The sequence below is a fragment of the Schistocerca serialis genome, chromosome 1, assembly GCF_023864345.2.
Source record: "Schistocerca serialis cubense isolate TAMUIC-IGC-003099 chromosome 1, iqSchSeri2.2, whole genome shotgun sequence".
Taxonomy (NCBI): Eukaryota; Metazoa; Arthropoda; class Insecta; order Orthoptera; family Acrididae; genus Schistocerca; species Schistocerca serialis.
Genome location: NC_064638.1, coordinates 1,028,550,106 through 1,028,565,493, shown reverse-complemented (window position 1 = coordinate 1,028,565,493; position 15,388 = coordinate 1,028,550,106). Strand labels below are relative to the sequence as shown.

Below are 15,388 nucleotides of genomic sequence, written 5' to 3'. Positions count from 1 at the left end.
AAAAAAAAAAAAAACAAACACACACACACACACACACACACACACACACACACACACACACACACACACACAACGTAATATCCTATGACTAGTATGAATATGAGTTACAATTGGCATCTGCCAATTCGTACAAATACCGGATGTAACACTGTAGGGGCATGAAATTGTGTAATCACATAGACTCAGTTGTGGGTAAAACAGGCAGTAGTTTCGGTTTATGGGTAGAAAACAAGGGAAGGGAAATCAGTCTACAAAGGAAATTGCTTGAAAATCACTTGTGTGACCGGCTCTAAAATACTGCTCCAGTGTGTGGGACCTGTACCAAATAGGACTAACAGGGGATATTGCACATATACAGAGAAGGGCAGCACAAACGTTCCCATGTTTGTTTCATCCACGGGCGAGTGCGACAGAGTTGCCGAAGAAACTAAACTGGCGGTCTCTTGAAGATAGACATGAACCATAACGAGAAAGTCTACTAATAAAGTTTCAATAACTAGTTTTAAATGATGACCCTATGAACATAAGGGGTTGTATTGTGTGTCGCTCATGTAAGGTCTGTGAGGATAAGGTAGGAATAACTGCACTACACACAGAGGCATTCAAACAAAACATTCTTTCTGCACTACACATGTGAATGGAACACGAAGAAACCCTAATAACTAATACAATGGGGTGTACCCTCTTCCATGCATTCCATGGTAGTTTGCAGAGTACAGATATAGATGCAGATATAAGGTGGCAAGGATGTGTTGGTGCCATAAAATATCTTAAGCTTCATGCAGATTGAAATACTGCAACAAAGTACTGATACACGGTAAAAGCTGATTGGATAGCAGACTCCAGGTGGACTGAACTATATGCAGTAGAGTGGCATCTGTGAAAACCAATGTGGGTCAAAGCAAAAGGTTCTGGGCTTCAAGCATCCAATGCAGCCTTTGACAACATATATTCAATGAACTTGCAGAGGACATTGGTTAAAATGATAGGACGGTAGCTGTCCATATGAAGAAGTGGATCACCCAATTACAAAACTGGAAGGATGAGACACTCTCACCACTGGGAATGGAATTCTCACTCACTCCAGAGTCTATCAGAAAAGGCAAGTATATGATGCTGCCTAGCCACCAATAGGTATTGAAGCCTTTGGTTGTGTACCTGCTCCAGTCCATGAGCTGTGTCCGGGCAGAGAGTGAGGGAACTGGTGATAAAGGGAGTTACTCCAGATGGTGTTTGATAAGGCAGAATGCAGGCACACAGTGGACAGACACCAAGGCTTGGGCAGCAGAATGCTCAGCGATAGGACAATACCTTTCAGGGAAATTATAAGGACACTCGTAGGAGGAGGGCTGCCTAAAATCTGCTTGATCTTTGCCCGAACTGTGGAGAGGGAGTATGTGGATCTATGGCAGGGATGTATTGTTCCCAACAAATACAAATACATTTCTGACATTTAATCAGATAAAGGGCACTGGACACGAAGCTGTTGAAAGGCTAGGAGATGGTTGAGATGCATGTCGTTTATAGTGTTGGAGGGAAAGACACAGGTCTTTAAGGAGACATTGTATGTGAAATTCACTGAAATTTGACATTTTCTGTTTTCTACTCCATAATGTACTTTGGACTTTCTTGAAAATTTTGGTATGTAACACATCAAAATCAGAAAATTGTGAGACCTTCAAATAATGTTTTGAAAGTTGACGCGTGGCTGTCAAATTTAGTGGCTACGCATATACTGCCACAGTCGAGCAGTTATATCTTGGGAACTACACAGTCTAGAAGGCTGTAAATTGCTTAGTTTTGTGCTTACTGCTATGTCTCACAACTTGTCATTACGAATAAACAAATCAGTCCTTTGTTTCTGATACTGTCTGATGGCAAGACGACAAAATGTGCTGGAAGACTAACAGACAAAGTAATTGATGAATTACAGGAATATTATGGGAAGGCCAGTAGAGATAACTAAGACACTTTAGAGAAGATGAAAAGAGCTGTATGGAGCACTTTCTTTCATCGAATATCAACCAATGAAAAACCATGTCATGCTTTGTGTTCACCTCCACCAAACACTTGGTGTAAATATAGGCAGCCGAATTTTTCTGACACCCTGCATGAGTTTACACATAACCATTCTCTTCCTTTGGCAGTAATGGAGGCAATCAAACCTATTTACAGAGATTTGGCAAATCCTGAGCCACTACAGAAGTGTTTACATGGGAAGACCCAGAATGTGAATGAGTCCTTTCAATAATGTTGTGTGGTGCCGTATGCCTAAAAATGTATTTGTTGGCCTTATGACTCTAAAGTTAGAAGTGTCTGATGCTGTATGGCGCTTGTCACCCTCTGTATTGACTCATCAATGCCCCAGGTGGTGGAGCAGTTGAGATGAAAACCGAGGGAAAGGCACGCGAATCCACATTACTAAAAGCTGACCTGGAAGGGCATCCAGGCAAGTGATGCTGGAGGAAAGATATGCGATCGGAAAATGATCTGTTGCACAAATCTTCATGAACTCTCCACTGAACGTAGGGGTGGAATCTATGGTTACATATGGAAGGAGCAATGGCCAAGAAAGTGCCGTGTGCCTCACTAAAGTGAGTGGGAGCTCTGGCGTTGTGGAGGCAGCTATCTACCCCACCTGGGTAGGAGGTTCTTGAGGAAGCCCCATCCCCGGCAAGTGCTATTAACGATTTTTCTCTGACTGAGGGTGGTGATGATCATGATGATTGGTTTGTGGAGCACTCAACTGCATGGTCAGCAGCAATCGTGCAAAGTTCCAATTTTTTCACAGTACTTCTTTTTATTTTTCCAGTCCAATCTAACCAGCCATGAATGATGAGGAAACACAAACACCCCAGTCTCCAGGCAGAGAAAATCCTCAAACTGGCCGGGAATCAAACCCTGGACCTGATGAGCCAGAGGTAGCAACGCTAGCCACTAGACCACAACCTGCGGACTCTGACTGAGGAGGAGGAGCAGTTCTTCAAGTGGAAAGAACAGGAAATGACCGGGAGGGAGAAAGCTAAAGAGGACAAGACAAAGGCAAAGAGGAAGGAGGTGGAAAGGTTGAAATGGAAGCAAAGTTTGGTATTATAGATACTGGGGGGGGGTGTTGTTTGAATCTGTCAGGTCTCATAGGACAGTTTCGAACTCCTGATTCTTCCTTTCCTTTTCATAGATCAGGAAATCAAGTGAATAATAAGAACGTGGACCAGAACAGCTCATTTACTTGGAGATGGCAGCCACATTCACAATAGTGTTCGCCTCACATCACAGAGAAATGTGACCAAAATGGAGACACTGGAAACAAAACGTGACAGGTTGGTTAGAGTGCTTCACATCACACAATGGTAAACCACAACTTTGACTTTTTCTGAGGGGCGTGTTTGTACCAAAACGATTGTCTTTAGGACCTCACAGGACTTGCCAGACGAAATGAACGCTGCGGCATGCCAGATTAGTCGCCAGTTCATCGTCAGATTGAAGGAGGCGATCTCTACAGAACATAAGGCCCTGGATCATACTTAAGGACTACAGAGGCCAACAGCGGAAAAACTTTTTGTTGAAAATACCTTACTCTTATGTTTTTTAGGATGAGAAATCCAAATATGATAGTTAAAAAACTGTATCACCCACCATTTCTTCACATTTTACAGTTAAATTTATTAAATTAAGCAATTTTTTAAAGAATTTAACAGCTTTTATATAGTTAAAATAATTTAAAAAGGAGGTGTGAAAAACATTTGCTGGCAAAAAAAGGTCAATTCTATTTTTGTGTTAACAGATGGTGTTTTGTTTACTGTCAACCTAACCTCACCTTTCCGTTTCCTGTACATGTGCTCAGTGCAATGCTTAATCGTGGTTGTAAGAACTCTGCTGACAGATTTTGTTCGTTATATTTGCGGTGAATTTGTGATTAAAACACACCAAAGAAACATTACAGATTTGTGAAAAAGGTTTATCTATCATACTTTCGATGTAAACTTTGTGATCAAGATGAATCTTGGGTGCTGCATAAGGTATGTTATGTGTGTGTTGAAGATCTGAGAAAGTGGTCCAAAAAAGGAGGAAAAAAGCCTTTAGATTTGCTGTGCTTATGATATGCAGGGAGCCAAGAAATCATTCTGATGATTGCTACTTTTGCAGTGTTGATATTAGTCATAATTCAAAAAACAAGAAAGTAATAAGCTACCCCAACCTTCCGTCCGCCAACCAGTCAGTAGGGCATGGTGTAGATTTGCCGGTTCCTGAACCACCAAATGATTTAAACCCTATTCCAACAGAAGTATTTTCTGATGTACGATCTGCTTTACATGGACCAGATGATGATAAATTCCATTGTAATACAGAAAGTCTAGAGTCAAAAATGTTTACGCAGACAAGTTTAACGATTTGGTTATGGATCTGGGTGTAATGGAAGAAAAAGCTGAATTGCTTGGCTCTAGATTAAAAGAAAAGAATTAATTGGCAGTCGGCACCAGCATACACATGCACAAAAAGAGAGAGCAGCAATTTTCCAAGTTTTTTCAAAAAGAAGGTGACTTAGTGTACGGCTCAGGCATTCCCGGTCTGATGAATGAGTTTGGATTTCACCAAGACATTAAAGTGATGGAAAAATGATATCAAGGCCGCTGTACCTACAGATTGGAAAATTGCGCAGGTCGCACCAGTGTTTAAAAAGGGTAGTAGGAGTAATCCATCGAACTACAGACCCATATCACTGACGTCTCTTTGCAGTAGGGTTCTGGAGCATATACTGCATTCAAACGTAATCAGCATGGTTTCAGAAAACATCATTCTTGTGCAACGCAGGTAGCTCTTTATTCGCACGAAGTAATGGCCGCTATTGACAGGGGATCTCAAGTTGATTCCATATTTCTAGATTTCCGGAAAGTTTTCGACACCGTTCCTCACAAGCGACTTCTAATCAAGCTGCGCGCCTATGGCGTATCGTCTCAGTTGCGCGACTGGATTCGTGATTTTCCTGTCAGGAAGGTCGCAGTACGTAGTAATAGACGGCAAATCATCGAGTAAAACTGAAGTGATATGAGGTGTTCCCCAGGGAAGTGTCCTGGGACCTCTGCTGTTCTCTTAGGTTGTTCGCAGATGATGCTGTAATTTACCGTCTAGTAAGGTCATCCGAAGACCAGTATCAGTTGCAAAGCGATTTAGAAAAGATTGCTGTATGGTGTGGCTGGTGGCAGTTGACGCTAAATAACGAAAAGTGTGAGGTGATCCACGTGAGTTCCAAAAGAAATCCATTGGAATTCGATTACTCGATAAACAGTAAAATTCTCAAAGCTGTCAATTCAACTAAGTACCTGGGTGTTAAAATTACGAACAACTTCAGTTGGAAAGACCACATAGATAATATTGTGGGGAAGGCGAGCCAAAGGTTGCGTTTCATTGGCAAGACACTTAGAAGATGCAACAAGTCCATTAAAGAGAGAACTTACACTATACTTTTTCGTTCTCTGTTAGAATATTGCTGCGCGGTGTGGGATCCTTACCAGGTGGGATTGACGGAGGACATCGAAAGGGTGCAATAAAGGGCAGCTCGTTTTGTAATATCATGTAATATGGGAGTGTGGCAGATATGATACATGAGTTGGGATGGAATTCATTAAAGCAAAGACGTTTTTTGTTGCGGCGAGATCTATTTACGAAATTTCAGTCACCAACTTTCTCTTCTGAATGTGAAAATATTTTGTTGAGCCCAGCCTACATTGGTAGGAATGATCATCAAAATAAAATAAGAGAAATCAGAGCTCGAACAGAAAGGTTTAGGTGTTCGTTTTTCCTGCGCGCTGTTCGGGAGTGGAATGGTAGAGAGATATTATGACTGTGGTTCGATGAACCCTCTGCCAAGCACTTAAAAGTGAATTGCAGAGTAATCATGTAGATGTAAAAACACCAACATGATGGGGGACTACTGTCGGTCACTTCATCAAGAAGTTCCGCAAGCGACTCATCGTAGAGAAAGCTACACAAGAAGCTTCGAAGAAAAAATAGAAAAATAAATAAATACAAAACAATTCCAGCTGGCAAGTGAAAGCTTTATTAACACATATCATTGTTTTAAGTAGCTTACTGTAAATACAAACCATGCTTATGTTGTAATGAAGCATTGCATTAATTTCCCCGTTTACTGTATAGCATAGGATTTTTATACTATATAATAAAAAAGCACATTGCTCAAAAACTATGGGTGATATAAGAAAACTAAGGCTAGATTTGGATTCAGCTCAAAAATCTATCAAGATCAGGTTGAAAGTAAAAAAAACGTTTTCATAAAAAAATTTTCATTGGCCTGTGCTATTGACGAGTGCTGCTCGCCATGGTATCTCCCAAGTGGTCGCAAGCAGAATGGGAAGCTGATTGTCTGGCAGAAGAGTTTTTAACCAGTGTTTTAATCAGTAGGGAAACACACTGCATCTTGCTAAGTGAATCTACAAAGAATAATGGTATGGTATCAGTGAAATTCTCCCCATCTTTTCTGGAATAAACCAAGTAACAGGGAAAGGTTTTTGCAACAAGCCAGCAGGCCTGGCACTCCTCCCAAAGGGTGGCCGGGGAGAGAAGGCAAAGGAAGCAAAAGTAGGAGCAGAGAGGCAAGAAGTATGGAGCTTAGCATGCTTCATTTGCAAAGCGTGCACCCTAGTACAACCCACCCCAATCAGGGGCTCATCCCTTAAGTGCCACCAGGCTGCAACAAGGGCCACCTGGCATGGCAGTCACTGCTGGGAGTGCCCCCCAAAAAGACGAGCAACCACTCCTCGGCATATACGAGGCAATGACAGCTCAGGTACCAGAAGTGTGATTCATTTGTGTTCATGGGGCTCACCAAGATGGGTACGTAACAGCGTCATCACATGGACTGGCTACACATGCTTGTGACCTAGCGAGGAGGGGTTGGGGGGGGGGGGGGGGGGAGGGGAGGAGGGAGGAACCGACCCCATGCCAGAGATGCTAGGGAGGGAGTTCTTCCCAATGGCTCACACTACGGAAATGATTTAGAAAGAGAGGTCAAACCTCACAAGGGACCAGAAAAAGCCAAAAAATGTAGAATTGAAAGACATGACAAGAGCAGAAGGAAACAGCCGGGTTGTCAAAGGAAAAAACAGTGCGAAAAATGGGAGAAAGTGGGAGGAGTGGGGACAGGAGGGGGAGCAGCTAAGATGGGAAGGAATTGATACAGGGAAGGGAGTGCAGCCCACGACAGAAGAAAGGCTGCGATAGCTTGGGGTCCTGTGTGCACCACACACGTATTAACAAAAAAAGCTGTGGGTCCCTTGAAGCTAACTACCAAGGTATCTGCATCAAGAAGTACTACACCCCTTTTCAATGACACAGAAAGTAGCGGGACTAATATAAGCAATTAAATTCAAAGTGCACTTATATGTAACAGTATGTAGACTATAACATAACAATGAAAATAATTGTGTGAAGTAGAAACTGTTTGAGTGGTGATGAGTGGGCCAATCAAACTCCTGTCCATAAGAGGCAGTGTGAATGTTTACAACAGTTACATCAAAGGTATCTTGACAGTTTAACGAACAACAGAGGCAAACAACATCAGTGTTCACTGTCATTATGGAGCTGTTCACGAAATATAACACTTCATTCTTTATAGTTGAAACCAACAATGGTATCCTAGCACACATGCTCTCCGTTTTTAGGCATATATAGTGTGCATGCCTGATTTTTTCCACAACTTCATCAACAAGCTGCTGGCTAGCCACTGACAAGTAAACACACGTAAGTGGTAGTCGTCACATGTGTTGTGGACAAACAGACAAAAACGTGGACCAACATTTTCAATCAAATTTTATTTTAAGCATGATGATTCTCAAGTTGAAGCAATCCACAAGATTCGTCAAGTGCGTGGGGACAACGCAATGGGTAGCACACAGACAAAGGAGTGGCACAACCACTTAAAAGATGACCTCTCTTCAGTGAAGTACATTCAAGTAAGCCCTCAACATCCACAAATGAGGTGGTCATTTGATTATGTAATGACTGGTGATGCAGGACAGGCAAATTACAGTAAGAGAACTTGCAGAGGAGGTTAAAATTAGAATTTAATCCATCCACTTCATTTTAATGGCACCTTTGGACCTCAGGAGGATCTCGGCAGAATTTGTGTCAAAGTTGCTAACAACTGAGCCAAAGCAACTTCGTTTGGACATCACACAGGACACGCTGAATACTGTGAACAATAATCCCAGCTTTCTTCATACTCTGATCATTAGTGATCAGTCCTGTGTTGATGGGTATGACCTGGAATTTAATTTAACTCATGACAATGGAAGCATCGATCATCCTCGAGACCCAAAAATGTGAGGCATGTCCACAGCAATGTGAAAGTCATGCTAATCATCTTTTTTATTAAAATGACATGGTCCATCATGAGTACACCCCACAAGGTACTAATGTCAATAAGAATACTACCAAGAGGTCCTGCATTGTCTTCATAAAGCAGAGAGATACAAACAGTCAGCCTTGTGGGCTGCTGGCACCTTCACCACAATAATGCACCTGCTCATCACTTTTAATTAATTCCGAGTTTTTTGGCCAAAAACACAACACAGCTGTGCCAGACTGAGATTTTCACTCTGCAGCGGAGTGTGCGCTGATATGAAACTTCCTGGCTGATTAAAACTGCGTGCCGGACCGAGACTCGAACTCGGGACCTTTGCCTTTCGCAGGCAAGTGAGTGGTAGAGCACTTGCTCGCGATAGGCAAAGGTCCAGAGTTCGAGTCTCGGTCCGGCACACAGTTTTAATCTGCCAGGAAGTTTCAACACAGCTGTGGTTTGTCAGCATCCCTATTCGCCTGACTTACCACCAGGTTACTTCTGGCTTTTCCCTAACTGGGAGAAAAAACACCCAAATTCCCCATCTGAAAGGGATGAGATTTCAAAAAAAACAGGGATGACATTATGCAGAATTTGATGGAGCAGCTGGCGCACCATACCAAAAGGGGACTTTCCTGCAATGCTTCCAGTAGTAGCAGCAGTGTCGGGAGAGTTATGTAGAAGACGAAGGGGGATAATTTGAAAGTCAAACAATTGTATCTGAATAAAGGTTGATTTTATAAATAAACGGATACTTTTTGAACAGCCCTTGTATGTGCTTAATTACTACGAAGATTCTTCTTCATGTGTATGCTCCACGTACGAGAGGTAACAAATCTCAGAACATTGTACTGATACACACAAAAGAATTCTATGTCATAATTTATTATGGAACCACTATAGAAGCCAAAATTTACTTACATTAATCAGTACAAGCAGCACCGACGGAGGGACAGATCCATTTGAGATCCAAAGAGCTGTCATTCGAGCCAGTTTTATTCGTTCTAGTTCAGAAAATCCCTTTATAAATATAAGCACTTTCTTCATCTCGTCTTCAAACATTTTCTCGAGATACTTGTAACGTCGCATGAGCTTGATAAATACCTACAATAAAAAGTAAAATCCTATCATTACCTGTAACTTATAGGTGATAACCATGAAAATTTGTGTGTTACATACTCAAATTCAACTATGAACACAATCACTCCCTACTCTCAATTATATTAAAGAAAATTACCCAACAAAAAAGTTTTGATGTAACGGAGATATCTTCTTCAAAATACTACCTTCATTTTTAAAGTTTTATTCTGCCATCACCATACCTATGCACAATCTTAGTCCACCCCCAAGGTATTCCTGCTCCAAACCCAACATCTGTGGATGATTACAGTTTACACAAAACAGCTCTCTAGTCCCATCTGCAAACACCTGCCCTCTCCCAGCTGTTTTGTGGTATCTGTATTAATCCAAACTGTCCAACTATCTATGAAAGTCATCTTCCATCTCCCACCCCCACAGTACTTTCAAACTCTGACCCTCCCAAAAAATGTCTTCACACCCACCTAATGCTTCGAAGTCACCTGTCTGAACAAAGACAGTCTATTTGATTTTCAGAGATTTTACGATACTTGCATATGCTCGAATGCTTCTATCTTGTTCCCTTGTGAGAAGCAGCACATAAGGTTTAGATTGTAGAGTTGCATCTAACTAGTTTTCAGATTGCAGACACAACATGAGCTTTGATGCTGTAACCTATTATTGCAGAATTAGTAAGCTCTCATGTGCACTTTTCAATTCTCTCCTGGAAGATTCTGAAGTTTCTGTCTAGGATGATCATAAGAAACAACTTCCATGGGGGGGAAAAAAATTGCAATGCTGCTCAACAGTATTAAGTTATTAGTACCTAAGTTGATATAATATGAAAAAAACAAAATCAAGTAAGTAGTATGCCAATGTTCACATATAACTTCATTAAAGAGAGCTTAAAATTTACTACACACTGCTTCAAACTTTACTACATACTATTCTGACTCAGGAACTTGTAGCATATGTACTTCATACTAGTATTATGAATAAGGAACTTTTAACATGGCAACTACACAAGCATTTTTGGAAATATACCTGTTCAAAACTCCGCATCGACTCCATATCTTCAGAGGCCTCAAACACGCAAGCGTTGGTTTTGCAAGGTTTGTCGCCATCTTGTGCTATCGACCCACCAGGCACTGAAACAATATATATTCTTGCATAACTGATATAACTGTTGATCACACAATGGTACAAGATTTGTGATCCTACACACCCAGGAGATTTAACATTTCAGAATGCACGAAAGTGTGTACGCACCAAATTGTCTGTTGCATGCAGAGCTCTTGGTAACTGTATATTCTATGTTATGCCCCACAGTTACAGGCCTCCCACTACCTTTCCACACCAAACAGAGGCTTTCCTGCACACTATTCTGGATTAGCACTCACAACACAAATATTGTGGAAGATGCTATCATCACAGCTGAGAGATTTTAGTGGAAGAATCATTCACTCTTAACAATGTGAAAAAGACAGATTGCTACTTACTGTACATAAAACACATCAAGTTACAGACAGGCACTATTAAAAGATATGAACATAAAGCTTTTAGCCCGCAGTCTTCATCAGTAAAAGACACAGAAATACCCTTTTCCATATGTTAAAAGCCACTAACCAGTACGTCTAGCACTTTAACGTATCCATTAACCATTCTGCATCTCATGGCTGTAACTTCAGTACATGGCATTCTGATATTCTATCACCAGAGATATATTAAGAAAATCTGATGTAGACTTTTCTTCTAATTCTGATTAGATTACACAGACTGTTCTTTTGGTAGATCCATGGTGAGGATACCCTCAAGGATGTAAAAAAAGAGAAGAAAGAAAGGAAGGAAGAAAGAAAGAAAAGATTGAAGGTGAGAAAATCCCTGTCTTCCACATTTAACGTGATGTGTTACCAAGTTTAATGTTTCTGAATGTTGTACAATTAGATTTTAAACCTCTTGTTGTGAGGGAACTTAGGATTTATGGGAAATGGCATGAATTGTTTGTCAAGAAAACTAAAGCTTTTGACACTGGGACCACAAATCAGGACTTCTGTAGTGGCAACTGAGGGGATTCAGTGTGACCACTGTTTTTTCAGTTATTAGGCTACTGATGTGTGTGCGCAGCAACAACTTTTTGCCTGAAACACATCACAGTTGTTTCTGTAATTTTATTTAAACATCAATTGAAAGCTCTAAATCACACCTATGAATCTGTCTTCTATATGAGCCAAAAACTAAGCATTTTTTACACTCTTGTTGTTCTGAAAGTACAATCCAACAAATATTAAAACAGAAAGGAAGTTAAACACACACACACACACACACACACACACACACACACACACACACACACACACACACTTTTATTCTTGGAATTATTTACATTCCCCTCAAGAACTTCCCTTTACCTTATTTACAGTCCCCCATTCAGATCTCCAGGCGGCGATTACTCAGGAGGACATCGTTAACAGGAGAAGAAAAACGCATTCTATGACCGGAGCGTGGAGTGTCAGATCCCTTAATTGGGCACGTAGGTTAGAAAATTTAAAAAGGGAAATGGATAGGTTAAAGTTAGATATAGTGGGAATTAGCGAAGTTCAGTGGCAGGAGAAACAAGACTTCTGGTCAGGTGGTTACAGGGTTATAAATACAAAATCAAATAGGGGTAATGCAGGAGTAGGTTTAATAATGAATAAAAAATAGAAGTGTGGGTAAGCTACTACAAACAGCGTAGTGAACACCTTGTTGTGGCCAAGATAGACACGAAGTCCACATCTTCTACAGTAGTAGAAGTTTATATGCCAACCAGCTCTGCAGATGACGAAGAAATTGAAGAAATGTATGATGAGATAAAAGAAATTATTCAGATAGTGAAGGGAGACGAAAATTTAATAGTCATGGGTGACTGGAATTCGGTAGTAGGAAAAGGAAGAGAAGGAAACATATTAGTGAATATGGATTGGGGCTAAGAAATGAAAGAGGAAGCAGCCTGGTAAAATTTTGCACAGAGCATGACTTATTCATAGCTAACACTTGGTTCAAGAATCATGAAAGAAGGTTGTATACATGAAAGAAGCCTGGAGATACTACAGGTATCAGACAGATTATATAATGGTAAGACAGAGATTTAGGAACCAGACATTTCCAGGGGCAGATGTGGACTCTGACCACAATCTATTGGTTATGAACTGTAGATTAACACTGAAGAAACTGCAAAAAGGTGAGAATTTAAGGAGATGGGACCTGGATAAACTGACATACACAGAGGTTGTAGAGAATTTCAGGGAGAACATTAGGGAACAATTGACAGGAATGGGGGAAAGAAATACAGTAGAAGAAGAATGGGTAGCTTTGAGGGATGAAGTAGTGAAGGCAGCAGACGATCAAGTAGGTAAAAAGACGAGGGCTAGTAGAAATCCTTGGGTAACAGAAGATATATCGAATTTAACTGATGAAAGGAGAAAATATAAAAATGCAGTAAATGAAGCAGGCAAAAAGGAATACAAACGTCTCAAAAATGAGATCGACAGGAAGTGCAAAATGGCTAAGCAGGGATGGCTAGAGGAGAAATGTAAGGATGTGGAGGCTTGTCTCACTAGGGGTAAAATAGATACTGCCTACAGGAAAATTAAAGAGACCTTTGGAGAGAAGAGAACCACTTGTATGAATATCAAGAGCTCAGATGGCAACCCAGTTCTAAGCAAAGAAGGGAAGGCTGAAAGGTAGAAGGAGTATATAGAGGGTTTATACAAGGGCGATGTACTTGAGGACAATATTATGGAAATGGAAGAGGATGTAGATGAAGACAAAATGGGAGATAAGATACTGCGTGAAGAGTTTGACAGAGCACTGAAAGACCTGAGTTGAAACAAGGCGCCGGGAGTAGACAACATTCCATTAGAACTACTGACGGCCTGGCCTTGGGAGAGCCAGTCCTGACAAAACTCTACCATCTGGTGAGCAAGATGTATGAGACAGGCGAATTACCCTCAGACTTCAAGAAGAATATAATAATTCCAATCCCAAAGAAAGCAGGTGTCGACAGAAGTGAAAATTACTGAACTATCATTTTAATAAGTCACAGCTGCAAAACACTAATGCGAATTATTTACAGACGAATGGAAAAACTAGTAGAAGCGGACCTCGGGGAAGATCAGTTGGTATTCCGTAGAAATGCTGGAACACGTGAGGCAATAGTGACCCTACGACTTATCTCAGAAGATAGATTAAGGACAGGCAAACCTACATTTCTGGCATTTGTAGACTTAGAGAAAGCTCTTGACAATGCTGACTGGAATACTCTCTTTCAAATTCTGAAGGTGGCAGGGGTAAAATACAGGGAGTGAAAGGCTATTTACAATCTGTACAGAAACCAGATGGCAGTTATAAGAGTCGAGGGTCATGAAAGGGAAGCAGTGGTTGGGAAGGGAGTGAGACAGGGTTGTAGCCTCTCCCAGATGTTATTCAATCTGAATATTGAGCAAGCTGTGAAGGAAACAAAAGAAAAGTTCGGAGTAGGTATTAAAATCCACGGAGAAGAAATAAAAACTTTGAGGTTTGCCGATGACATTGTAATTCTGTCAGAGATAGCAAAGGACTTGGAAGAGCAGTTGAACTGAATGGACAGTGTCTTGAAAGGAGGATATAAGATGAAATCAACAAAAGCAAAACGAGGATAATGGAATGTAGTCGAATTAAGTCGGGCGATGCTGAGGGAATTAGCTAAGGAATGAGAAAGTAGTATGTGAGTTTTTGCTATTTGGGGAGCAAAATAACTGATGATGATCAAAGTAGAGAGGATATAAAATGTAGACTGACAATGGCAAGGAAAGTGTTTCTGAAGAAGAGAAATTTCCTAACATCAGGTATAGATTTAAGTGTCAGGAATAAGTTTCTGAAAGAATTTTATGGAGTGTAGCCATATATGGAAGTGAAACATGGCAGATAAATAGTTTGGACAAGAAGAGAATAGAAGCTTTCGAAATGTGGTGCTACAGAAGAATGCTGAGGATTAGATGGGTGGATCACGTAACTAATGAGGAGGTACTGAATAGAATTGGGGAGAAAAATTTGTGGCACAACTTGACTAGAAGAAGGGATTGGTTGGTAGGACATGTTCTGAGGCATCAAGGGATCACCAATTTAGTATTAGGGGGCAGCGTGGAGGGTAAAAATTGCACAGGGAGACCAAGAGATGAATGTACTAAGCAGATTCAGAAGGATGCAGGTTGCAGTAGGTGCTAGGAGATGAAGAAGCTTGCACATGATAGAGTAGCATGGAGAGCTGCATCAAACCAGTCTCTGGACTGAAGACCACAAAAATAACAACATATTGAAATGTTTTTGTCTAGGTCATATTCTTCAAGAAAGCAGTATCAAAATTAGAACCCAAAGAAAAGTTTAACTATTCTCTTGTACTCTCCTTCTAGAGGTACTATGCCAAAGGACTGTTGTTCCTTGAAATTCTAACACGATGACTACTATTACACAGTGTAACCTCACTTTTACATCCAGGGAATAAACATTTTCCTGCTATTTACAACATTTTTTTTATCGCTCCTGTCAAATTCCCTATGTTCACGATGTTGCTTTGCACCCATTTTTGCATTAACATAACGATAATTTTCCCATAATTTACACTTTATGAAACATTGTTCATGGAGGAAAAAAACTTGCATTATTGAAATAGAATGAAGCAGGCACTGTGTTGACCTCCAAGTAGTGTTTACAAATGTTACATGGTCGACTTTCTTGACATCAGGGCGCTTTACTCAGCATATCACAATTGGCAAACGTCAGAACAATTTGTAATTTTTCTTCTGCTACTGCCAACCTCTACGTGGTGGCTGATGGGAGTAATTGTTTCAAGAAAAGTGTGAAGAAGATGCGACTTCAGAGGAACATTCTGTCTGTTTCGTCGTTACCAACTTAATCTTTCAGTACTGTGAGCCACAC

At 40.8% G+C, this 15,388-nt stretch overlaps 1 protein-coding gene across 1 annotated transcript in view; it reads right to left on the bottom strand.

Annotated features, from left to right (window-relative positions):
- LOC126413849 (protein krasavietz) overlaps positions 1-15,388 on the bottom strand; it is a 57,192-nt gene that overhangs the window by 33,643 nt on the left and 8,161 nt on the right. Inside the window, exons 4-5 of the mRNA XM_050083300.1 lie at positions 10,478-10,581; positions 9,278-9,460 (exon numbers count right to left, since the gene is read on the bottom strand). Coding sequence (XP_049939257.1) covers positions 9,278-9,460; positions 10,478-10,581 — 287 coding nt within the window. The remainder of the gene's footprint in view (positions 1-9,277; positions 9,461-10,477; positions 10,582-15,388) is intronic.